Below are 25,863 nucleotides of genomic sequence, written 5' to 3'. Positions count from 1 at the left end.
TGTTGTAAAAACTATTTTCTGGCTTGTATGAATCCATATTGCAGCACTGATTATAGTAACCAGATCTCTTATGTGTATCTGGTGCTACAGTATTTAGAAGATTCTCTTAGCTGTTTTTAAATAAATGAAAAAGCTGGGAGTAAATTTGAATCAGTTCTGGTAACTGTCAGTATTTAATAGTAGTTCATATATGACCATGTATCACCAGAACAATGTGTATAAAACTGGAGTACGTTTCCATAGAAAATTATTTTCTGAGAAGGTAAGTACATACCTTCAGATCTTGTTGAATGGAAGAGTTTATTTGTAGGTGGTATTTTTGGGCCAGATGGCATGTGACTGCAGATTAGATAATGTATGTATCAATGAGGAAAAATGCAGTAATTAAGACCTCTAAAATACTTATTTTTATATTTCTGTGGTTCCTACAAGGTTGCAAGTATACTTTGATGAAATGCATGGTAAATCCATCATAGGAGGGTAGTATAATTTCCCTGATTTGAATTCTGCACTTCCTTGAACTACTGGTTGGAATTCTCATCTATCTTAGTTTAAAACCATACTAAGTGGTTATATACAGTGATTTCTGGAATAGGAAGTAGGAGGTAGGTAGGTTAAATTTCTTGTGATGTGGGGATGAATTCTAGCTGAGGCGTGTCTCATGTCATAGTTTAAGGTATTCGTGTTTTGGTCATATTTCACTGGAAAAAGGATGCTATTAAACAGCTGCCTTTAATGGACCTCAGTATGTACCAAGAGATATAAAAAGGACTAGGCAGCAAAGTTGTCTTCAGGTCAGCAAATTTGAGGGAAAACATATTTAATTTCTCTGTACTTGTTATGAAATAGAACAATGCCTAATAATCTAAAATCTACACTTTTGAGTCTGAATTTCTGCAATTTATTAGTTTAAGCTAAGTGGTTAACAACACTTGCTTGTCCTAAAGAAATAATGGACTGTATACACAGAAATGCGTTGTTTCTTTCTTTTTGGAAACCTGAAAGAGCATGCTTTAAGAGCATGTTTGACTGTAGATGTGACTCTCTAAAAGTTTAAAAATCTAAAGATTGAAAGTATAACCATAATTGTACAGAGAAGGTGTCTCCATCCTGTGTGGTGTGTGCATGTTTTCTTACAGTATGTTATTCTAACTCCCAGGGGCAGTCTGCAGCAAAGCGGCAAGGAAAATTTAAAAAGGTACTGAATGCTAGTTTTTGAAAAAGATATACTTAAGTCTCTTTGCATATGACTTAAAGAATTTGTCTGCCAGTCTTGGTTTTTAAATTTACCTCCCTCATCTATCTCCTTAGTCCTGAGTTATTTAATTCATCACCTTGTGTATGTTCTGGTAGAATGATAAAATTCTACTCCAATACAAAGCTGAGGGGCACATGAGCATCCAGATCCTTCAGCATAGATGGTGTGAAAATGCATGTGGTGATAGTGATCTGTATTTTTATTATTGTCAACTGCTTAGGAATCTTCAGTGTTTGGGGTCAAGGTTTTCTGTGGCATGTGTTTCTGCCTACTGTTTGGAAATTGAGAACTGAATTGGGAGCTGGCTTCATCACAGTTGCAGAAAACATACTGCAACAACAGTTTTTTTTCCTTAGGGATGGACTTGAATGAAAAATCTTTCAGTTCATTATTCTCTTCAAATTGAATATAACTCATTAAAGGCTAGAGTTTATACAAGGATGTAGCAGGTAGTGAAACTTACCAATAGAATTTTGGAGCTTGCATAAGAAATCAGGATGGGAGTGTGTGATTTTGAACATGGCAGCGTTTAATAACCTGCTTTATCGTATTTTCACATTATGTTCTGCCAGTAGTCACAGACTACAAACACAGATCATAATAGGCTACCTTTATAAGGCTACTGAGTTTGTGGTTTTGTTTTTTGTTTGCTTATTGGTTTGGGTTTGCTTTCATTTTGTTCTTGAATGACATGCAAATTATTCAGGATTCCTCTTAGAAGAAAGACATGAGAATCACGAATAAAGTGGCTTACTGCTGTAACTTGCTATTTTGTTAGCAGTGAGTTGGTAGCTGAACCTGATAACTTTAATCTCGGTGTAACAACTGTGTGGAAATTTGATCACGCTTTACAGGAAGGATTTTAATGCATGTTGCAGCAATTTTATTTTCATATTGCATCTGAAAATACATAGATCGCTTTTAGACGGTTGATTTAAAGTCCCATGTAATTGTGTGGCTTCCTGATGAATACAGTATAAAATCTTCATTAAGTGAATCCCTAAAATAAGAGTTAAACTACAATCACAATTTAATTTGTATAACAAAACCTATTAAACAGATCTAAGAAACTATGTATTCTATTTTTTCATTTGTTTTTAGAACAGAGGTTTGTTTTCACATCCCTGCAGATACCAAATTCAGTCTTGACAGGGCTCTGAGCAGCCTGATCAGTGGAGGATGTCCCCACTCACTGCAGGGGTCTTGGACTAGATCACCTTCAGTGGTCCCTTTCAACCCAAATCATTCTATGATTCTGTGAGGTTTTGTTCAATAATATTTGACTGAAAAAAAAGAGAAGATATGTGATTCTCCCTCTATATTCTTTCTTAGTGATATGGATCTATTGTTTGATTGGGGATTCTTTAATGCAGTGTAGGCACACTCATGATCTAGCTCTGTCCACTTCCTTACCTACATACACTACTTTTCTTCCCCTTATCACCTGATAAGAGTAGTAGTTAAAACCAGAAGTATGACTGCTTGTGAATAGGATTGCAACATATCTGAGGTAACTGGAGAAGAGAAGACTCTGAGGAGACCTTATTGTGGCCTTCCAGTATCTGACAGGGGCTACAAGAAAGCTGGGAAGGGACTTTTTAGGGTGTGGGGTAGTGATAGGACTGGGGAGAATGGATGCAAGCTAGAGGAGGGGAAAGTTAGATTAGACATTAGGAAGAAGTTCTTTGCCATAAGAGTGGTGAGACACCAGAACAGGTTGCCCAAAAAGATGGTGGAAACCTTCTCCCTGGATGCTTTTTTTTAAGGCCAGGATGGATTTGGCTCTGGGCAATCTGATCTACTGGAAAGAGACCCTGTACATGGCAGGAGGGCTGGAACTAGATGATCTTTGAGGTGCCTTTCAACCATGAGAATTCTGTGAGTCTCCTTCTCTGAAGACTTTCAAGCCCTGTCTGGATGTGTTCCTGTGCGACCTGTGCTGGATTCTATGGTCTGGCAGGGGGGTTGGACTTGAGGATCTCCAGAGGTCCCTTCCAACTCCTAACATCCTGTGATCTGAGATACATACCCACTTAAGCCAAAACAAACTGTTGTTCTTGATACTTCCTCCTATTATTTGTAAGAGGCATCAGCATTCTAACAGCAAATAAAACCGTGTATTTTACAGCATTGATCCATAAGAGCACCATTAATGACTGTGTTTTTCTAAGAGTGCAACTCTGAGGGTTTCCTAGATTGCAAGTTTATATGCACCTATGTGCATGATGCTACGAGAAATCCAGGGTGGGCATTTCCTTGTGTCTGGGGTGAACCGTTTGTGTTTCTGTTTGTAGCTATTGTCTTATGTCTGGCTACTGTGTACCACTGAAGTCTGGGTTTCTAATACACAGATAGAAAAAATTCCCCCTCCATCCCTAAAATGCCCTCTGTGTTCTCCAGGCTGAACAATCCCAACTTTCTCAGCCTTTCTTCATAGGAGAGATGCTCCAGTCTGTTACCTTGGTTGGACTTTTCACTGGACTCTCACCAGTACATGCATGTCTGTCTTGTACTGTGGCACCCAGAACTGGACACAGTGTGCCAGAGTGGAGAAGATGCATCACTTCTCTCAACCTGCTGGCAATATGTCCAGTGCAGCCCAGGATATCATTAGGCCTTTCTGCCCCAAGTGCACTTTACAGGCTTATGTTCAACTTAGTGTTGACCAGAATCCTCAGGTGCTTTTTTGTCAAACTACTTTCTAGCTGGCCCTCAACATGTGCTGGTAAATGGATTTATTCTTCTCTATGTGCAAGGCTTTGCTCCCTGCTGAACTTTATGATGTTCCAGAGAGCCCATTTCTGCAGTCTGTTAAGGTTTCTTTGGATGGCTGTATCAGTATCAGACTGGCTGAGAGTGCACTCTACCTTATATCTAGATCTTTAATGAAGATGTTGAATAGGATTTGAATCTGGTATTGAGCTCTGGGGTACACCACTAGTCACAGACCTCTGTCTATGTGCCACTGATCGCCCTTGGGCCTGACCATTCAGCAGGTTTCAAACTGTATAACTGCTCATCCTGCCCATACTTCAACAGCTTCTCTATTTTGCATGAAAGCAGTTTGAGGTTATGCCAAGAAACAGCCTAATTTTCCCGAGGTGGCAGTTAATTTTTTTTAACTGGACAAAAATCTCAGTGGGTTCTTCCTACAGAATAAGCAGGTGTCTTTGTTTTGCTAGACACATACAACAATTGTATAACTAATCCATAATTTTCTGCTTGAAGTTGTGTTCTGGGGAACTTAATCTTACCTTAACCTCCTGTACCCCAAACCTGAAACAAAATCTAGAACAACCACCCTTTTACTTAATGTCTTCCTGTCTTCAGTGTGTCTGGACTAACAAGGGGGCGGGGGGGAAGTATGTGACAACTGAACCTGTGATATGTATTAAGCTCAGAATTCAGTGGTGTTTTTCCTTTGAGCACATCCTTACTGAAGTAGAGAGTCCTGTTATGGCTTAGGAAGCTGATGTACCTGTAGAAGTACCCTTGGTCACTAATGAGGAAGCACATGCTAAAGAACTGTGTGAAAAAACAGTTGGGTTCTATGCAGCTTTCTTCTTTCACAACCTAACTTTTTTAACACAGTTACAGTGTGAGTTTTTTCCCTTGTCCCCGGGTTTTGTCCTAAACATGGTTAGAATAAAGACAGATGATTGATTTTTATGTCTAGCCCGTAAGAAGATTTTCTGTTTTACATAATGCAGCATTGGAACAGCAATGTGGAAGAATTAGCTAAGAGATAAAAAGTACTCATTTGTTATTTTTTGTTCTCCCTACTCCACCATCCTTTTTTCTAATTTGAAGCAAAAAATTAATTATACAGATATTGATAAGTGTTAATGGAAGGCTGATAAATGCCATTGTGAAGTAAAATGTAAAAGAATTACTACTTAGCATTGAGGCGCAATACCTGTTCAATCAGAGTGCCTTCAAAAATAGGGTGAAGTACATGTCTGATACTTAATTTTGTGTATGGCTGGCTTCAAGAAACTTAATTAATTTTCAATTAAATAAGAATATTGATGTACAGTTTATGGAAAGTTGCTTATTTTTATGCATCTTAAGGTAGATACAAACTCCATGTGCATGTTCAGCTGTGATTGCAGATGTGCATGATATTTATTCAGTGGAAAATGAGACCTGGGATTGTGTTCCTTCAGGAATATTTTTCCTGCAGTTAATTTTGCTGTGAATGCTTTAACATGCAAGTAACAATAACTCATATGTCTTTTCTATGTAAAGTACCAGATGTTGAAGCATTGGATAAAAGCTAAATTTAAATCCTCAATCAATTACATTAGCTGTTAATTAAGCTTTGTTAAGAGGTAACAGTTTTGAGAGCATTGTGCTTGCATATGTAAGCAGTTTGTAGTTAAACTACCTGCAGCTTATACGGTGTGTGATGTACACTGACCTAAGTGCATAACCTATGTACTTACAAAGTTTTTAACATTGAGTAATTTTTAGAGCAGAAACAAAGGGAAGCTTTTGCATTAATTTGGAAGTTCTTTTAAAGTTGATTTTTCAGTGGATAATAAGATTGGTCTTTGCCTTGCTCTGTAACTATCTTATCATAGATATAAATCCTGTAGAGTTACTTGAGCAATTCTGTTTCTGTGTAACAGTGAGATTTGAATAGAGAAACAGATTAAAGGACTGAATTGTGTAGAGTTGTCTGTCTTCTCCTTAACCTCTGATGATTGGTGTTTCTGTAATGGGCAATGACAGTGAAATTCTGAGATCTTCTGGTATCTAAGGGATTGCTAAGTTTTATAAATGATGCTAGTGTTTACAGGTAGGGTAAAAGAAGAAAGAAGCCTTCAGTCCATCTTAAGGTCTTGTGATGGTTTAGTTAAATATGAGAAGTGCCTTAATCATACCTATGCTTTGAAAGAAGTTTGATGTCTGTAAAGAAGAGTTGTGCCTCCTTCTGTGCCCTTTTGAAAAAGCCAAGTGCCCTAGTTTGAAACTTACTGTTTTTATTCCAGTGTTCATAGCTTGTAATGCTTGCAGAATCCTATGAGACCAGGTATACCGAAGTGAGAGAATGAGGAGGTGGCATTTTACTGTTCATTTTGCTACACAGAATTAGTCTCTTAAATGAGTGTGTTTGTTCACATAAGTGCTTGATTTGAAACTTAAACCAGAGTCGTAGAGCCTTCTTATACAGACAAGTCGTGATAACGCAGAGGCCATTTAGATCCATAACTCCAAACAAGCCTTGCTAAGTAAGATCAAAGAGGACTATCAAGGAGGAAATCCTGAAATATTGGAAGAACATTTCTAGGAAGGCAGGTTTCTTTCTTAGGATAGTATTATTTTCACTAGAGGACATCATCTAGAAAAACTGTAGCTCCTTACTCAGATTTTTATACTGAACAAACTACTTAGGCATCCTAAAATGTTTGGTTTGCTTTAATGAACTATGCTGTTGCTGTCTACTGTGCCAGGTACCTTGACCAGCCCCATACCATGTTCCTCCACTACAAGTGCTTCCCTCCATGACCTGTTACGTCCAGGGTTTAGGCTGAAGACATATGTCAGTGTAATGCCTGGTCATGCACTTCATACTTGAAATGCATGTGTACAGGATAGTTCCAGTGGAAGCTGTGCTTTAATATAGATAGATCATCTAAGCTAAGTTTCAAAAAACAGTATGTAAATGTCAATTCATCTGCAATTGAATATTAAGTAGCTGGGAAAATAGTTTTAAGGGAATACTGATGATGTTATTTCTTACCAGTGTTGTTTTCCATAAGCCATAGCAAGCTGCTGGTCCATTTAAACTATCAGTTCAACTAAAACTTTTCTGTCTCTGTGTTCTTAAACGATTGCAGAAGTAGAGTGTTGAAGTCCACTATTTCAAGGTGTTGCATAGTAGTTTCTAACAGTCACCTTTCTGTTTACTATTTAAATAGCACAAGATTTCATTTTCTTATGCACTATTGACCTGCTTCATTGGAAACATGTTCTCACAAATGTATTTTGGAACAATTGGTGTGAAAAATTAAATTGCCATAGCAGTTGAGCATGCAACAGTATTTTGCACAATGTTGCAACAGCGTAATTGTACCTAGAGGGTTTAAACTTAGGTGGTTTCTGCAAAACAGCCTACGTGCGAAATAATGGGGCATTACCCTCACTGCTTAGAGAGGGGCTTTTTTAATAAATTGTAATATTAAAACAAACCAAATTGCCTTCCTCAGCAATTGTAACATTTAGAAACAATGACTGACATCCAGTGCTGGCTTATTTGCAAATGTATGTGCATGTCATTTGAGGAGATGGACTTAAGAGCACAGTCTAAGATCAGTTAGCCTTTTCCTTTTATATAGCTCTATCTGATCTTTCTGTGGTTATTGTTGAATAGTGTAACATGAACTGAAATTATTGTGATATTTCTATGCTAGCATATAAGATTTAAAAAGAAAAATCTTGCTGCTATTAATTTGGGCACAGAGGTGGAAAATGAAAAGGCTACAGCAGTACATGGAAGAAATATTATCTCTGGAGGAATAAACTTGTTTATTCTATGGCCTGATTCATGTTCATGACTTAATAATACTACTGTGGTTTTTTTTTTTTAAGAGTTGGTCATCTTTATTCATTTGTTTATTCCCAGACATGTAATGTAGGATCTTTTAAGTGATTCATTTTTTTTTTCTTTGCCTTTTAACCAAGTAATTTGCTTTTTTACAAAGGAAAAAAAAAAGTCAACTCTTTGGATTCATTAACTAATATTATGTAGAGTATATGATTGCAAGAAATGTCGAACTTGCTTTCTTGTCTTACATTTCTTGTGGTGCTTTAACATTTACATCCTTGCATTGCTTAAAATAAAAAGTTAAAGCAGTTCATGAATTCCTAATGACTAACAAATACCTTTGCTCTTAGAATCCTTACTCAGTGTATGTGTAGCTCACAGTGGTTGCTTGCGATGATTTAGCTTTTATGTAGCATTAGAAAAAAGTATGTTGTATCCCTCTCAGTACATGTCTGTTTTTCCACCTCCAGGATGTACTTACTGTTCACTATCATCTGATACCTTCCCCATCAAAGAGTAAAAATGGCAGCAAAGAGAAAGAAAAAGAACAGGAAAAAGAAAAAGATGTAAAAGAAGAATTTGCCGAAGCTTTAAGAGATCTGAAAATACAGTGGATGACCAAGTATGCCTGCAGTCATAAATACATAAGATTGAAGCAGCTGTACAAAATAATATCCAGAATATATAATTTCATGTTATTTCCTCCTCTCTTCTAGGCTAGATACCAGTGACATGTATAATGAATTAAAAGAAGCATTTCCTAATCATCTTCCATTGTATGTTGCAAGACTTCATCAGCTGGATTCCGAAAAGGTTATTCAACATGTTTTAAACTTCATTTGCCATAGGCTACATACACATATTATCTGACTCATTCTTCATACATTCTGTGTTTGGTCTTGAAGTGACTATAAAGCAGACAGGACTATAAAGCAGAAATTATTAGCTCCCTATTATTGCCTCCCTAACTGACTATAATTTCCTCATTCCCACAGCAGAATGAAAGCAAGCCTGCCTATTTACAGTGTGTATGCTTATCATGTACTCCTCAAGTTAAATGCATTGTAAGTTTCCTTATTAGTATAGGCTACAGTATTACTCTTGACGGTAATTACTGACACAAGTGCACACCCTGTTCTGCTCCTGTGCTGCACTGTTCAGTTGTTCCAGCAGAATTGCTCAGACAAAGGCAAAGTCCAAAGGGATGGCATTTAACAAGTCCAAGTGCCAGGTGCTGCACTTTGGCCACGGCAACCCCATGCAGAGCTACAGGCTGGGGTCAGAGTGGCTGGAGAGCTCCCAAACAGAGAGGGACCTGGGGGTGCTGATTGACAGCTGCCTGAACATGAGCCAGCAGTATGCAGGAGCAGGGAGGTCATTGTGCCCTTGTACTCTGCATTGGTTAGGCTGCACCTTGAGTACTGTGTCCAGTTCTGGGCCCCACAGTTTAAGAAGAACATGGAGACACTTGAACGTGTCCAGAGAAGGGCAACAAGGCTGGGGAGAGGCCTTGAGCATAAGCCCTATGAGGAGAGGCTGAGGGAGCTGGGACTGTTTAGCCTGGAGAAGAGGAGGCTCAGGGCTGACCTCATTGCCCTCTACAACTACCTGAAGGGTGGTTGTAGCCAGAAAGGGGTTGGTCTCTTCTCCCAGGTAACCAGCACCGGAACAAGGGGACACAGTTTCAAGCTGCACCAGGGGAGGTTTAGACTCGAGCGAGTCGTTCATCAGTGGAGTGGGCTGCCCAGGGAGGTGGTGGAGTCACCGTCCCTGGAGGTGTTCAAGAGGGGATTAGACATGGCACTTGGTGCCATGGTCTAGTCATGAGGTCTGTGGTGACGGCTTGGACTCGATGATCCTCGAGGTCTCTTCCAACCTTAGTGATACTGTGAAATGAGGACAGTAACTTTTGATACGCCACAGCCATCATCATCCCCAAAAATGGGAGCCATAAACAACAAAGTATGCATGTCTGCTTTTTTTGTTTGTCCTGAAGATAAACAGATTTAAGTGTATGTCAGTAGCTAGAATATTTTTGTTTCATTCGGATTTTGTGTTTCTGAAACTGCATATTTGCTACCGTTACTGAAGAGAATTTATTTGTACTGAAAAGTTGCTGTCTTTCTGTAAACCCTGCATTTTGCATATACCCACCTCGCTTCACAATTCATTTTCGGTGAAATTTGGCAAATCTTGATAATGCAGATTTACCAGGTATTTTGAATCAAAAACTGGCACAAATGGGGAAGAAGACACACTGAATTATGTTTTTTCTGCACACCATTGTTTTTATCCTAGTGATTGTAAAATTAATAAAGTAATGTGATTTCACAGTGCTGAACAGCTCTTTCATTCTTTTTTTAGGAACGAATGAAAAGACTTGATGAAATTGTTGAAGCTGCAAATACTGTAATCTCCCATATTGACCAGACAGCTTTAGCAGTATATTTTGCCATGAAGACTGATCCCAGGCCTGATGCAACTACTATAAAAAAGTACCTGCCCAGTAAATAATCTTCTTGCATCCAGTTTCTGTAACTTATGTAATTAGTCTCTGCTTCTAAAAAATTAAATTATTACTGCTTTTGTGAGTAACTTTTTTTATTATTTTTTTGGGCCACAGGTAATTTCAGTTTTGACTGAAAACTTACTTGGTTCTCTGATTGTATCTCCAGAATGCAGGAGCACAGAAAAGTGCAAATTATTACTTGGAAATAGTAAATAAAATAAGCATGGGTGCTCTGAGGATTTAACTATCTTGGGAAAACAGGGTATTAAGTTTTTGTATCAAGCTTAATCAGAGGGGCCACAAGAATATCAATATTGAGGTGTGTGTTTTGAATGCTATCTACCTTTTCGTAATACTTTGCAACATTTTGGATGAGTACTTGAAGACAAGGTTGACAGCAGTCTTAAGAAGTAACTGCTTGCAAAAGATTTAACTTATGAAAAGCATGGTGACCATACTTGCAGTTTAGAGTATTTCTGAGACCCTTTGTTTTTCTTTAGCTATAGCTGTTCCTCTGAATTGCCAGTATATATCGTTAGGAAGACAGTGTTTTGAAAGTGACACCCTAGTCTGGAGAAAAAGTAGTGGTTTTTGCAGTGTGTGGCATAGTGTTGTTGTTGCAAATAGAGCAGCAGATTTGAACATCTGGCCCTTCAAATGGGAAATGCTTATTTGTTGATTAATTTATACAAAATCAAATATTTTGATTATAAAATTAGCCTGTCTGTTCTACCTATCCTGAATACTTGTGGCTAATTCTAGAACTGCTGATATAAAAGCAAAGCTATGTCATAATAAACTTCATTCTAAACATTTCTTGGTAAGTTGACCCATTAGGTCATGTGGTTGAACCTAGCATCTGAAACCGAACACCAGATTCAATGGTGCTTTAAATGGGTGCAATTCCTTTGAAGTCAGCAGAATTGTAACTGCTTATGTTAGCGGTGGATTTGACTCCCTCTGTTTATATTACCAGGAACTATAAAACTGTATTTCTAGATGCTGGCTTATTCAGTTTTAGAATCCTGAGTTGGCCTTCCCTTAAGACATCAAAGACATTACAGAATTAGGATAATTAAGCTTGTTTGCTGCAGTGTCTGTAGGCACCTTTTTTTACCTACTAATTTATAGAAAATTGCTATGCTTTAAAATCTGTCCTTGTGCTTATTTTCATTTTGCATCTACTAACTGCAGTATACTCAGTACAGCACTGATTCTATTTTTAATGTTGTACCTCCACAAAGTCCTTAATATTTTTGTGCTTCTCTTTCTAGTGAAATGGAAAAACAGAAGACTACTTTAGTAGATGCACTTTGTCGAAAAGGAAGTGCACTGGCTGACCAACTTCTTCATTTGCAAGCCCAAGAAGGGGCTGCTTCCAATGATGCAGAAGGCAAAGATGAGGATCATGAGAGCTGCTCAGAAGCTTTGACAGAGACATTTTGGGAAACAACAAAATGGACTGATCTATTTGACAGTAAGGTAAGAGAGCAGAGCAGATTCTGTTTTGTCTTTTGCATGTTGGGGTTTTTGACGGTTTCTCCTGGAATTTTGCACCACCTTGGTGTGCACAGCCTCATACATATTTCCCTTCTACTTTTTCACACTGTCCCCATATGTTGTGCATCCTTAATGACCTTTTTTCCACAGAGGTTTTGCCAATCCTGTCAAACCCATGGTAAGCCCATCTCTGTGCATGTGAACGTAGAGCTTAAGGGAATGGTTAGAACAATACCTGAGTTCTCTGCGAAAGATGCTTGCTTTATTGAATTGCTTCTTTCTGTACTTTTCAGGGAATATTTTTGATTATCTCTGCACTGTTCTAGCTGTACACACAGAGAAGTGTGCAGCATCTCTACTCTGTTCAGTCCTGCATTCTGTAGCCTCTTCTACACTATGGACAAGAGAAGTTTTGTGTTTTTCTGTCAATAATGTCTGTAGAGGTAAAGGAAGAAACCTTTGGAAGTAATTACACTTAAATGTTTGTTAGCACATTTCAAGGTTCCTGATTCTGTGATTTAAGTTTTTGGTCTACTTCATTCAAGACTGATATTCCAGAATTAAAACAAAAAAATAAATCCTCTGTAGGTAATTAGTTGCATAGCCTTTAATTTACAGAGTTTGACTTTGAGTCTTTAACGGTTACGCTTGTGAGTATTAATTAGTTACTGTGCTTAATTCTTGCATATGGCTGTGTTTTAATGGAAGATGAAGTGGCTGATATATTTGTTCAAATTGCCAAAGCATTTCTGATGATTTCAAAGTTGGGTTTTTTGTAACTAAAAAAATGGCTAAATTTCCTTGACAGTAAATAATCTTCCCAGTAGAAACTTGTGCTTTAGCAGGAGGCCATGGTAGCACAGTTTGTGCTTTAAGTACATTGTTTTCTTGCTGTCTATGTGTAAATACAGTACTGTGTTCCAGTATAGTGACTCCCTGCTTTACTGCTGTCTTTCAATTTTCTTTAAGATGATGGGAACTATTTTAGTGGAAAACATGCCAATATAGACAGCTTGTTGGGAGCTTATCACTCTTCGCTATGCATTGTTTGCCAGGAATCATCATCTGTCTTGAATTCATATATTGGGCTTGGAATGAATGACTGATTTGAATCTCACAGACTAGGGATTGAACTTGCATCTTCAACTGCCTTAACCATGGATGTATCTAAGTGTGTTTTCAGGTTTTGCTCTGAAAGTTGATGTTTCCATATAGTTAAATTGCTATTGAAAGACTGACAAAACTTTTTAGATTTTTAACTTCCATATTGTTCACACATTGTGTGTGTCTCCTTTTACCTCTTGCTTTTACTAGTAAAATTGAAATGTAAATTGACTGTCCTCAGCCCTACACAGCTGCTGCTGACTCCTGCACAGCAGGATGGGGAAGAGACTTTGAAACAAAAGTGGAACAGCTCATGGGTTGAGATAAAGTGAGTTTAATAAGTAAAAAAAAGTGTGCAAGCAAAGCAATTTAAGGAATTCATCCACTGAGGTGTTCAGCCATCTCCGGGAAAGCAGGGCTTCATTACATGTGATTGTTACTTGGTAAGACAAACATCTTAACTCTGAACCTTCTCTCCCATCTCCTCCATAGATTTTATTGCTGAGCACAATGACTTATGGTATGGCATAGCCCTTTGGTCAGTTAGGGTCAGCTATCCTGCCTGTGTTCCCTTCCAGATTCTCAGGCACCCCCAACAGGCTTGCTGGTGGGATGGTGCTAGAAGAAAAGGCCTCAATGAGCAGTGCTTACACAGCTGAAACATCCCTGTGTTGTCAACACTATTCTAATCACAGATCCAAAACATAGCCCTGTACCAGCTATGGTGAAGAAGATTAACTCTTGTCTCACCCCAAACCAATGCATTGAGGATGCTTCTAGCCCAGAAATAACCATCTAGAGTGCTCTATTTTAAATGGGTGGCTTCTGAAAATGGAGGATGAGCCCATCCTACTGCCATCCTAATGACTTCTGTGATTCATCTTTGTCATGTACTTTTCTGCAGCCTTTCTGTCTTCTACCTGTACATAGCCACTCTTACTCAACCCTTCCTGGCTCATATACAGGCTATGTTTTATCTTCTCTTGCTGCTGGATGTATCACGCTGTATCAATACAGTTACTAGCGTAAGTAGTATAAGGGCTGCAAAGATGATTAAAGAACTGAGCCTCTGTCTCATGAGGAGAGGTTGAGACTGCTTATCCTGGGGAATAGAAAGTGTGTAGATGTATGATGAGAGGAGTGAAAAATGAGCCAGACTCTTCCCAGTAGATCCCAGTGACAGGAGAAGATGCAATGGGCACAAGCTAAAACATGGGAACTTCCTTCAAGAAAAAGCTGAGTTTTGGTCTAGTCTTTAGTTTTGTTTGTGGTTATTGGTTGTTTCTGTGGGGGTTTTTTGGGAGGATGGTGGTGGTGTTTTGTTTGGAGGGTTGATTTTTTTGTGAGGATGGTCAAATTCTGCAAGGAGTTGCCTGGAGAGTCCTTGGAGGTAGTCAAAACTTAACTGGCCTTGGATCAGGGCAACCTCCTATAGGTGGTCCCATTGAGCAGAGAGCTTGCTTGAACTAGGTGGTCTCAAGAGCTCCCTGAACCATTTTGTGATTCAGCAACTGCATGGCATGTAATTTATGTAGCTTTGCTATTTTCTGTGGTGGTTTTCTTCATGTTTTCTGTGATCTAGGAGCATGTATGTTTATCAGTAACAATGGAGTGTGTTTTGCTAGCCATCAATTTAATGTGTCTAAAGATCACATGATGAATGTATCCTCTTATCTCTTTCATGGTACTGTTCAGTAATTATAATCCCAGCAGTATCTAGAGATAAGGTTAAAAATAGTAAGTTTGAAGGGAAAGAAAATATATACTGCTCCTTAAATCTTTCACATGATTATTGGAACTGAGGCATGCAATTGTTCATTTTTATATGTTGAGGTGTGTTTTTTCTGGAGAGTGAAAGGATAAGGAGTGAGAGTCATGTGATTTGGGTATTGATGGGATGGAGAATTTTGCTTTGAAATAAGATGGAGTACTCCAATGACCTTTTTTCATGATAACAGATTTGGAAAAAAAGAACAAGGGCAAGGGTAAAAAGAGTTACTTTCAGTTGAGGAAAAAAATGCTTACTAGAAGTTTCATGCTTGCTGCTGTTTGTATTCTTCAGTTGCCTTTGCTAACAGGTGTCATGTCTATCTAGTAATTTTCTTAGGAACTGGCTCTAATTAGCAATTACTCTCTTCAGACCACCTGTTTCGGTTATTAGCACTAGTTTCCAGCCAATGAGAGAGTATTCTTCAGTCATTCAAAATCATAAACATGTGATAATGATCCAATTATGCTTTATTTAGCTTTCTTGAGGGTCACATAATTGTGATATGGTCTGACACCAAAAAAGCGTAAGAGAGAGTTTTTACAACAAAGACAGTAGGAATATAATTGCAACTGTGAGAAAAGCTGTACCCCTGTGTCATGGGTTGTAACTTTTCTTCAAAAATTAATGCATTGTAGTTCCTTCATTCCACCCACCTCTACCAAACTACATCCTATGTTCAAGCTGTCTGGTCAGTATTCATTTTTATTCATAATGTCTGATAAGTTTTGTGAGTGAGATTGTGCTTAAAGCTTTCTTAGCTTCCTGTTTGAATTAAAAATAAGTGTCTTCTGCCTATGAGATTGTCTGAGAACATGTTCTACATGTCTGCAGTGACTTCTGGTCTGCCTCTTTTGCATCTTCTGTCTGTTTGGAAGAAACAGTTGCATAAATCTTCTGTATTGCTTGTGATATGCTGCTGAACTTATGAAATATTTTGTCATTTTAAAGACAGATTCAAATAACTTCATGCAAATTTTATTTTATAGACTGTTGGAGGAAAATTGCAAGTTTTGACTGTTTAAGGAGAACCATACTGTTCATTTAGCTTGCTTCCTTTGAGATAAGTTCATGAAAAACGTTGAGGACTTAATTTGTGAAGTGGTGTTTAAGGCTTCCAAACAGATTTTGTCTAATCAGATTTTGTCAGATTTTCACTAGAGTAAGGTCAAAAGCATTGGATATGTTCTTCAATTGAGCTGACATTAACTTCACAAAATTCACTTCGTTGTGGTAGAAAATAAGAAATAAGGGCTTTAATGGCCTTTTTGTAATGCTAGTTTGGACTGAGTTAGATGAGAGTGATGAAGGATTGTGATTTGGCTCAGTCACTGAACTTCTTATGACTCATTGGCCTTTTGGATAGCAAGAGAGATTTGGAAAGAGGAAGGGTAGAGTGGAGTAGAGATTTGGAATCAGGGGTGAATGTCCTTCAAATGAGAGTCCTCAAGAGTCAACTTACTCTAAAGCACTGTGTTGGAAATGAAAAAGTGGAGCTTTACCTGTATGTGGAAGTAGTTTTGAGACATTAGCTCTGGGAAAATGAAACAACTGGGTGTGAAAGGATGGAAATAAGACACTTGAATACTGCACTGATCGTTCAAACATGTATATGGCTTTAGTTAGACACACTTCTCTAAGTGTTTTTCTTTTGAAGCTTCATATAAGTCAAAGTTCATCCAGATGTCCAGTAATTAAAAGGCTAACTAAATTTTTTAAACCACAGGCAGACAACTTCTCTGTGTACTTCTGATCTGTTTCTAGTAAACCAGGTACTCTCACAGTGTACTTGTTAGTCCTTTTTGAATTACCTGTTTTCCATTGAAGAAAGCCCATTTCCCTATATAGTAGCAAGTGCATAGGGAAGCATGAAAGGAAATTCTTATGTCCCCCTGTGTACACAAAAGCATTTAAAAATACCCTCCAGTTGAGACTCCATGTGTTTATTCTGATGCATTTGTGATAGGGATTTAGGAGTTGTAATAATGGTGTGTAAGTTTCAGCATTTTTCTTGTTTACTAGAATGTAGCTTTAAAATTTGTGGGCCAAAATCAAACAAAATTGCTACAGGAGAGCAGTGAGACTTTTGCCAGTTTGTTTCTGGTAATAGCCCATCTGTAGAGTTTAATGCTCCTCAACGTTAGGCCATATGTTGGGGAAAAGCAAAGTCACATTTAAAAATAAGTAGAAAAAGCAAATAAAAGGCACAGAACTTTCCATCTTGTCTTCTAAGCATCTTTATCCAGGATTTTTTTTCATATTACTGTCTGCACTGTCAGATGAAGCTGTTTTTCCTAGCTGATCATACTCAGTTGCTGCCAAAAGCTGGTTGCTGGATACTTGATTCCCTTAACTGCCCTCCATCCTTCAAAATATGAGCAAACTGTTTTATTTTTCAATATGAATACTCCTTGTATTTGTAATTGGCCAGTTGACAGAACAGACAGGAGGCAACAAAGGTAGAATAGAATTAACCAGGCTGGAAAAGACCTTTGAGATCATCAAGTCCAACCTATCACCCAACACCACCTAATCAACTAAACCATGGCACCAAGTGCCTCATCCAGTCCCCTCTTAAACACCTCCTGTGATGGTGACTCCACCACCTCCCTGGGCAGCCCATTCCAATGGCAATCACTCCTTCTGTGAAGAACTTCTTCCTAACATCCAGCCTAAACCTCCCCTGGCGCAGCTTGAGACTGTGTCCTCTTGTCCTGATGCTGATTGCCTGGGAGAAGATACCAACCCCCACCTGGCTACAATCTCCCTTCAGGTAGTTGTAGACAGCAATAAGGTCTCCTCTGAGACTTCTCCAGGCTAAGCAACCCCAGCTCCCTCAGCCTCTTTTCATAGGGCTTATGCTCCAAAGCCATCAGCAGCTTTATTGCCCTTCTCTGGACACATTCCAGCATTCCATCTTTCCTAAACTGAGGGGCCCAGAACTGGACACAGTACTCAAGGTGTGGCCTAACCAGTGCTGAGTACAGGGCCACAATGACTTCCTTGCTCCTGCTGGCCACACTGTTCCTGATACAGGCCAGGATGCCATTGGCCTTCTTGGCCACATGGGCACACTGCTGGCTCATGTTCAGCCTACTATCAACCATTACCCCCAGGTCCCTTTCTGCCTGGCCACTCTCCAGCCACTCTGACCTCAGCCCATAACACTGCATGGGGTTGTTGTGGCCAGTGTGTAGAACCCGGCACTTAGATGTGTTAAATCTCATGCCGTTGGACTCTGCCCATCTGTCCAGCCTGTCAAGGTCCCTCTGCAGAGATCTCCTACCCTCTAACAGATCAACACCTGCCCCAAGCTTGGTGTCATCTGCAAATTTACAGATGATGGACTCAATCCCCTCATCCAGGGCCACCCCTCCTCCCCTTCTCCCTGGCCTGTCTCTCCTGAAGAGCCTGTAGCCATCAATTACAGTGCTCCAGTCATGTGAGTTATCCCACCATGTTTCTGTGATGGCAAATTGTGGCCGTTTGACGCTGTGCCTTTAAGAAAGGGGCACACTGGCTAAATGTTTATAAAATATTTTGGTATTCTACTTTCCTGCTGTAACAAGGCTTCCACTCCTCTTGTTTGTTACCCTTACATGTATTAGTGTACATGCACTTCAGCTGGGCTGCTGGTTTTGCTCCTGACTCCAGCTTACCACCCTCAGATTTCTGTCTTGAGAAACTGGTTTCAGCCCCTTCCCCCTTCAAATCTAGTTTAAAGCCTTGTCAGTGACACCTGCCAACTCCCTTCCTAGAACCCTTTTCCCTTTGTGGGATAGGCTGTTCTTATGTGCTAGGACCTTTTTTCCCCTCTGGGATGTATGTGCTCCACCTGTTGCTATCAGGGAAATTTCTGTGGCACCAGGTCCAAGGTCGGAAACCCCAAAATTCTGTTGGTTGCACCAGCCTCTGAGCTACTTCTTAATTACACCTGCTTTCCTGTTCCTTTCAGTATTCCTTCTTGCAACTAAGGGTATTGATGAAAAAATTACTGGTGCCCCTGAGCCCTCAAGCAGTTTTCCCAGAGCCTTGAAGTCCTCCTTGATTGCCTTTGGACCTCTGGTTTCAACATCATCGCTCCCCTCCTGCATAACTATCAAGGGATGGTAATCAGAGGACTGTACCAGACTAGGAAGCCTTCTGGTAACATCTCTGACCCAGGCCCCAGGGAAGCAGCAGACTTCCCTGTGGGAAGGATCTGGCCAACATACAGGGCCCTCTGTTCCCCTCAGGAGGGAATCACCAATGACAACTACTCTCCTCATTTTTTTTTAAGGGAACAAGTCCTGATGCGAGGGGCAGAGTGTTTGGCTTTAAGGTAACACCTCAGATGGTGTCTCTTCTGTCTTCTCATTCACCTCACCCTCAACTTCCAGTGCCCCACATTTTGTTTTGCAAGGGCAGCTGGGAAGGTGAGGGGAGCCATGAGGGGTTTACTTTGTGTCTCTTATCAGGGACCTGTATCATCACCTCCCTCTGCTAGGAGAGCCTGCAGAGCCTCGTTCCTAAAATCCAACTCCCTTTCATGTTCCTGTACAGTCCTAAGTCTAGCAACTTCTCCCTTCAGTTCAGCCACTAGATTAAGAAGATAATTGAGCTGCTCTCACCTAATGCAGCTGTTTTCTCCATTGCCCTTGTCTTCTACTGCTGAGAAACCTTAGTTTGTTATCATAGATATATATGAACATGAAAAAACTTATTTGGCATTTATAAACATTGCAACTTCAGTGTTCCTTCAAGTAGCTGCAGTGTGTTATCTGTAGATTATATCACTTAACCTAGTATTTTAATTATGTGTGAATGTAGATAACTATTTTAAAAGGTGATTTAAAACTTGCATAACTGATTGTAGAGGTCTCCTTCCCTTTCATAGGTAACAGTATTAAGATACTAGGAAGGTTTTATTAGGTAGTTCAGTGGTGCTGGATTCAAAGTGCATTCTTTTTTTTGAGGAGTGTTTTCAGGCTTTTAAACACATTAGCTTTGCAGATGTCTTTGGAGAAACCACATCAGCTTTTTACTGTCCTAAACATACATATTTATGTAGCCAGTGGTAAGTGAGGCAGCTCATTAGGAGATGGACATCCAACTACTTTTATGGATCTGGCTCTTGGCACATTTTAATATTACGGGCCATTAGCTTTGTCCATGAAGTATCTCACCCCCCGTCAATGTCCTAGAAGTATGCATTGCCTTTTCATGTTACCTTTTGTTTATTGCTTTTTGGGCAATGTCTGGGCCATATCACTTGTTCTGTTGTTATATTTATTGAAATTATGAAATAATATCAAATACTTAGAATTGCTTCTTTTTTATCTAGCAGCTGCTTTTAGATACTACAAAATGGTTTATTTGCCATTGTTATACACTTAGTAACTGTTTTCTTTTACATCTTAATAGCACTCCAGTTGCATGGTTAACTTGATTAGGTGGGCTGGATAATAGGTTGGATGCGATGATCTTGAAGGTCTCTTCCAACCTGGTTTATTCTATTCTATTTTGTTTACACATATCAAGGACTCATAGTCTTCATTTCTGTGTTCTTATGAAGCTTGCAATATTTTAATTATAAGGCTTAATTTGGCCAAGGTGTACTACTTCTATAGTATTATTTCATACCTAACATTTTCTGTTTGTAAACTTACTCTGATTTTTAAGCATTCTTAAGAAATGCTAGTGAACTTTTAGTAGTTTAACTTAACTTGTACGCAGTTGATTGAGGCTTTCTTCCATGCATTCGGGCAGAAATTACTGTCTCTTATCAAGAGATTTTTGAGCATTGTTTTCAATCTTTTGGTCCTGCAGACAAATTTTTCTCACTTAGAAATACCCAAACTTTTTATCTGGCCAGAGCAAGGGTGTTTCGTAAAATGCTTTGTTTTCTTGCCACAAAAACTCTAGGAAGCCCTGTTACGAAAGAAATGCTGTCAAGTGGCTTTCCTCCTGCCTTTATCACTGATGTTCAATAACCATTCAAAACTTACAGGGTCAGGTAAGAGCTTTCTTACTAGAGCAGTGACATTATTTCTGGTTAGCCTCCAATATGTTACATTTGCTGAAAGCTCCAATGCATTTTCCATTTGATTTTTTTTTTGTTCATTTTGGGGTTTTATTGGTTTTTGTCTTCTACAGAAGGGATTGTGGTTTATATATTTTTCAAAGTGTGTATTTTTGTTTGTTTTAGTTGGGGGGGGAGGGGTTGTTGGTTTGTTTTGGTTGGTGTTTTTGTTTTTTGGGTTTTTTGGTTTGTTTTTTTTTAGTTTAACCAACTAAATCTGCTAATGGATCCACTGAGCAGTTATTTGGAAGTGTTTGCTGGTGTGTTTTGCTTTCAGAAAATATCCAAAGTAATTGGATTGAGAACGCAGCATGCAAAGTGTTTTTCCAATAGCGATACTTGGAAAATCTATACGTGAATGGTGCTGTATGCTCATTGTTGCATATGTGTGTGTGTGAAGCTACAACAGCTTAAGTAAATACTTCAACACAGTGAGTTAAATACATGAAGACAGAAGAATTCTTCATCACTGAAACAGGTTAGTCAGGGAGGTAGTTGAGGCCCTGTCCCTGGACATCTTCGAAGTCAGGTTGGACAAGGCTCTGAGCAAGCTGATCTGGTGAAAGATGTCCCTGCCCACTGCAGGGAAGTTGGACTAGAGGACCTTTGGAGGTCCCTTCCAACACAAACCATTCTATGATTGCTTGGCATGTGCTTTAGAGCTTCAGAATTAAACTTTTACTTGTCAGTGAGGTTTGTTACTTCATTTGTAACTCAATCTTTGAAGTACTAATCTTGCAAAGACTTACTTATGTGATAAACATTCAGTGGAAGTGTTCAGGCAGCTAAAAAGCAGCATTTGCAGTATTTGGATCTTGGATTCCTTAATGTTTATATTCTTAAGAGATACTTTAAATTATTGGGTTTTTTCTGTGATGCAGAATATCTCTTTCTGAACATCCTTGAAATGGTTTTGTTAGCTTTTCTTAGTAGGGTATTTGAAGTGAACATTGGGAAATCAAAAGTTTTGTTCAAGGAAGGAGAAGGGAGGAAAAAATATTGTAATGAGTGAAGGGAAATGGATAGCGAAGTCCAATGTGAGATTTCATAAACTTTGCCAACAACAGAAATACCACCATATTCAACAATATTTCTGCTGTGTCACTCTTCAGTAAAAAAATAAAAGGAAACTCTTTACTATGGACATTGCAATGGGACTGTGTCTTGATTGCACTAAATCTTGAGTGCTGTAAATAGTGAAGTAGTATGACCTAGCTGGCAGCACTCTGAATGCTGGCAGTGTTTGGCTGTGAAGAACCTGGTTTATTTTACATCAGCTCCTAAGTGACACATTGATTTGTGAATGTTAGTTATAGCCTGGACAAGTATTGTAAGCTGTCTCTTCAGGATCCTTATTAAGAGGAAGAGGTGTTTTGTTGTTTGTTTGGGTTTTTTTAATAATCTCTTAATAAATTACCAATAGTGAGGAGCTGACTGAAAACGTGAGATGTGTCTTCATGCTTACTTGTCTTCATTGCTTGTGTATAATTATGTGCATTTCTCTGTGTGTGAGTGTACATATCATTAGCAATGTATATTCATGTGTGTTTCTGCAGTAAGTTTTTGACTTCCTAGGAACTGAAACTCTCAGTTGGATCTTTGTTTCTGTAGGTCAAAGGTATACCTGCCTGGCTCTTGCTTTTTGTTTATTTATTTTTATTTTATATGCATCATATAGCTGATTCCAGAAAATGGAAATCCAAAGAAGCTACAGATGTAATGAATAAAACAATTACAGCAATGACATCTGTGTTGCGTAAGATATTCTGAAGTCAAATATGTTCATGAAGTCAAAAATAGTCTCTAGGAAATTCATGTCTGTAACTACTACTGTGAATCACATGTTTTTTTGCAAATTAAAATGCAAGTTATCTTGTGCAAATGTTTTACTTTAAATCACTTCTGTTACCTGAACAGAATCTGCTATTACTTATTAAGCCTTTTAAGACCAAAATATCAAGTATCTCATTTTCCTTTGTTTTCCCGTTGTAGGTTTTGACTTTTGCCTATAAGCATGCGTTAGTAAATAAAATGTATGGGCGAGGTCTCAAGTTTGCCACAAAACTTGCCGAAGAGAAGCCAACGAAGGACAACTTGAAAAACTGCATTCAGGTAAGGTGTATTTGGTAATGTAACAGGACACATTCACACCAAGAAAGCTTTTGAAAGTTAGGTACAAGTTTTCTGGAATTTGTCATACTTTTTATATTGTGGAACTTGCTGAACTTAACATTTTGACTTTATCCAGGCTTCTCTGGTTTGGTCTCCACTTTTGATAGCGGGTTTTATTTTCAATTTCCCAACCCACTCTCACCCCCTTGTTCTTTCCCCTAGAGTAGCTAGTTTGTGACTAATCATTGTTAGCAGATTTACATTCTGGAACCTACTCTGGGGTATAAAGCAAGCATAGACAAATTAGCCAAAGCTCATCTGCCAACTTAAATCCCATTATGTTGCTGCTTAACCACTGGGTTTTTTTACTATGATTAATCACAATTATTGGTAGTAAAATACAGGTGGAGAATTAATAGGGAGTACTGTAACTGCAAAGACAATTTTTGTGTATTGAATTAAAAAACTGTAGATCCTATGGAATGTATTTTTTCCCCATTTTCAGGACTGAGTAGACTCAAAGATCGCCAGTTGTGCAATGTGTTACCTTTAAGGTAATAGACATCTTTAGTAAGATACTGGGATCAATGCAGTGTTTGGAAGGATTTGGGTTTGGTTTTGTTGGTGTTTTCTTCTGTTTTGTTTTTAAAAGATGACAGCTCAAGAGCGCTTTTTAATGCTTCCCCTCCCCCCACCTTTTTTTCCCCCTTCAGCTAATGAAGTTGCTTGGATGGACTCATTGTGCATCTTTCACCGAAAACTGGCTTCCTGTCATGTACCCACCTGATTATTGTGTATTCTAGAAACCCAAGCATTGTAAACCTAAAGTGATTTTTATATGGGGCAGGTTATTAAAAGATAAGTTTGACTTTCTCAGAATGCATGTTTTCATTACTGAATGCTGATTATTAAATTGTGTGTATTTATCAGTAAAGGCACCTGGGTACAGCTTAATACCCGTTAACCTAACTCTGTCATCAGGGAGTTTCCTTATTGTGCATCCCATTGCTGGCAATGGATGTGCCAGAACTGCCAACACCAAGGATTTGGAAATAGGCTGGAGAGGCTTACTGCATGTGTGTTAGGTTCTCAACTGTTACTTTTAACTGCAAACCTGTAAAAGCTCTGTATTTTTTACAGTAAGCTGAATTTTAACATGTTGATTTTACTTTCAATTGTATGAAGGCCTTAAAGCTACTTCAGGAGTAGCTAAAATCTTATTTATTAGTCTAAAATAATGGGACATTGTTACCTGTATTGTTTGCAAGAGTTTACATTTAATTTTTTTTTAAAGAAAAATTCAACCTCTCAAACTGTTAAAATGTGTCACTTGGAATTGCTGATGCATAGGTGCTCTTGTGAATCTTCATTTTGGAGTGATTTCAGGCAAACTCAAAAATCCATGTGAAGCTGAGTATCAGGACAGGCTGATACATGTATACAAGTGCCAGACAGTTAAGTCTTGATCAGGTATTGTAAAGCTATACATAAATGTTTAATAATGTAAAACATAGCAGAATAAATGTGCAAAGTTGAAGATCAAAAAACCATCATGTGCACTCTGATGCTTTAAAATACTATTTTACAAGTAATAAAAGCATATAACGAAGCTAAAAATGGTATTGGTTTCTGAAGGAGTACATAAATGAAACTTGCTGAAAGAAAACACCTTACAAACATCAGAAGTTCAGTGCAGCCCAGAAAATCAATGCTGCCTTTTTTTTTGTTTTTAGAGCTTTTTTTTTACTAACAGATGTTGCTAACGTGGTTCCTTCAGTGAAGTGACATTGGTCTGCTTGAACAGGTCATATCTATCAACAGGAGACAATTTGCTATGTATTTATCTTGCCCTTTTTTTCATAACATGTAATGCGAAACTCAGATACAGCTGCAGCTTTACAAACATAAATACACAGAAGGTGCACTGTAATGCTGCAAAACATTCCAAACTGCAAGATGCTGCCACTAAATCAAAATTAATAATAGCTTCCTCTTTAATTCTCTCTTACTGTAGCTTTAAGCAGCTTGACATTAGATTCTGGAAATTCTGCTAAAATGGTTGTTTTAAATATATTGCAAAGTCTTTCCAAAAATTCATAGTCTGTAGTGAATCTGAATTTATTTGCCCACAGTAATACTGTTCCTGGCTTACAAAAGTACTCCATTGTTGCTAGCAGGGGGTCCAAAGCTGCATGATGGTATACAACATCAGTTGCCAGTAAGAAATCATAATGGTGAGTTGATAGAGGAAAGTCTTCACTGAGTCCTTCTCCCCATACCAGTTTTCTTACTTCAGGTTTGTGCATATTCATGTTTTGTGTGTTTCTTGAAATATTATATGAGAGATTTTCAAGAACTTCAGGCAAATCAGTAGCTGTAACATATGCTCCTAAAGAAAACATGAATTTCTTTCACTCCATAGGTATGTAGTAGAAAAATATATATACAAATGTAAAATAATCTTTACACAACTTCCCCAGCTTCCCCTCTCACCAATTACTAGCGTAGTTATATTCTCAAAACGGTATTTGACAATAATTTTCCTTTAAAACAAGGGAGTGATGAAGTTTTCTCAAACTGTTGCTTCATTGCCTTAATGATTTAGATCAACTTTCACAAGAAATTCAAAAAGAAATACAAATTCACTAACCTAACATGCAGGCCACAATGGAAACCAAGCCTGTGCCAGCACCGATTTCCAAAACTTTTTTGTCTCTGAGGTTGAATTGTTCTTGATTTGATTCCAGATACTGAGATAAAGCCAGTGCCTAAAACAGTTAACACATATCCGTAAGAGAGTAACAGGTAAGTTGCAGGAAAATTAATTAGATGTTTTTATACAGATTTTCTTTTTTTTATATACTCAATGAAGGCTGTAACATAAAAATGTAATATGGAAAGAATTATGACATGTCCTGTTTTTTATATTAAAAAACATTAAACACCTTAGCTTTAGTTTTAGGGTATGGATTTGCTGCATACTTCTATACACTGTGTGTCC

The 25,863-nt window shown here is 38.4% G+C and overlaps 2 protein-coding genes across 3 annotated transcripts in view; one reads left to right on the top strand and one right to left on the bottom strand.

Moving 5' to 3' along the window:
* TPP2 (tripeptidyl peptidase 2) overlaps positions 1-24,580 on the top strand; it is a 62,113-nt gene extending 37,533 nt beyond the window's left edge. Inside the window, exons 24-30 of one of the 2 annotated variants that reach the window (XM_054162903.1) lie at positions 1,160-1,198; positions 8,279-8,430; positions 8,525-8,621; positions 10,173-10,303; positions 11,592-11,799; positions 22,743-22,862; positions 23,576-24,580. In XM_054162903.1, the coding sequence (XP_054018878.1) occupies positions 1,160-1,198; positions 8,279-8,430; positions 8,525-8,621; positions 10,173-10,303; positions 11,592-11,799; positions 22,743-22,862; positions 23,576-23,665 (837 nt within the window). In that variant the 3' untranslated portion in view covers positions 23,666-24,580. The remainder of the gene's footprint in view (positions 1-1,159; positions 1,199-8,278; positions 8,431-8,524; positions 8,622-10,172; positions 10,304-11,591; positions 11,800-22,742; positions 22,863-23,575) is intronic. The other variant, XM_054162904.1, reaches the window with a different exon arrangement.
* Positions 24,581-24,591: 11 nt separating this feature from the next.
* METTL21C (methyltransferase 21C, AARS1 lysine) overlaps positions 24,592-25,863 on the bottom strand; it is a 44,704-nt gene continuing 43,432 nt past the window's right edge. The window contains exons 5-6 of the mRNA XM_009905244.2: positions 25,513-25,630; positions 24,592-25,251 (exon numbers count right to left, since the gene is read on the bottom strand). Coding sequence (XP_009903546.2) covers positions 24,857-25,251; positions 25,513-25,630 — 513 coding nt within the window. The 3' untranslated portion in view covers positions 24,592-24,856. The remainder of the gene's footprint in view (positions 25,252-25,512; positions 25,631-25,863) is intronic.

Source organism: Dryobates pubescens, chromosome 7, assembly GCF_014839835.1.
Source record: "Dryobates pubescens isolate bDryPub1 chromosome 7, bDryPub1.pri, whole genome shotgun sequence".
In the NCBI taxonomy this organism is placed as follows: Eukaryota; Metazoa; Chordata; class Aves; order Piciformes; family Picidae; genus Dryobates; species Dryobates pubescens.
The sequence above is the reverse complement of the archived record's forward strand: the minus strand, read 5'-3'. Positions and strand labels throughout refer to the sequence as shown.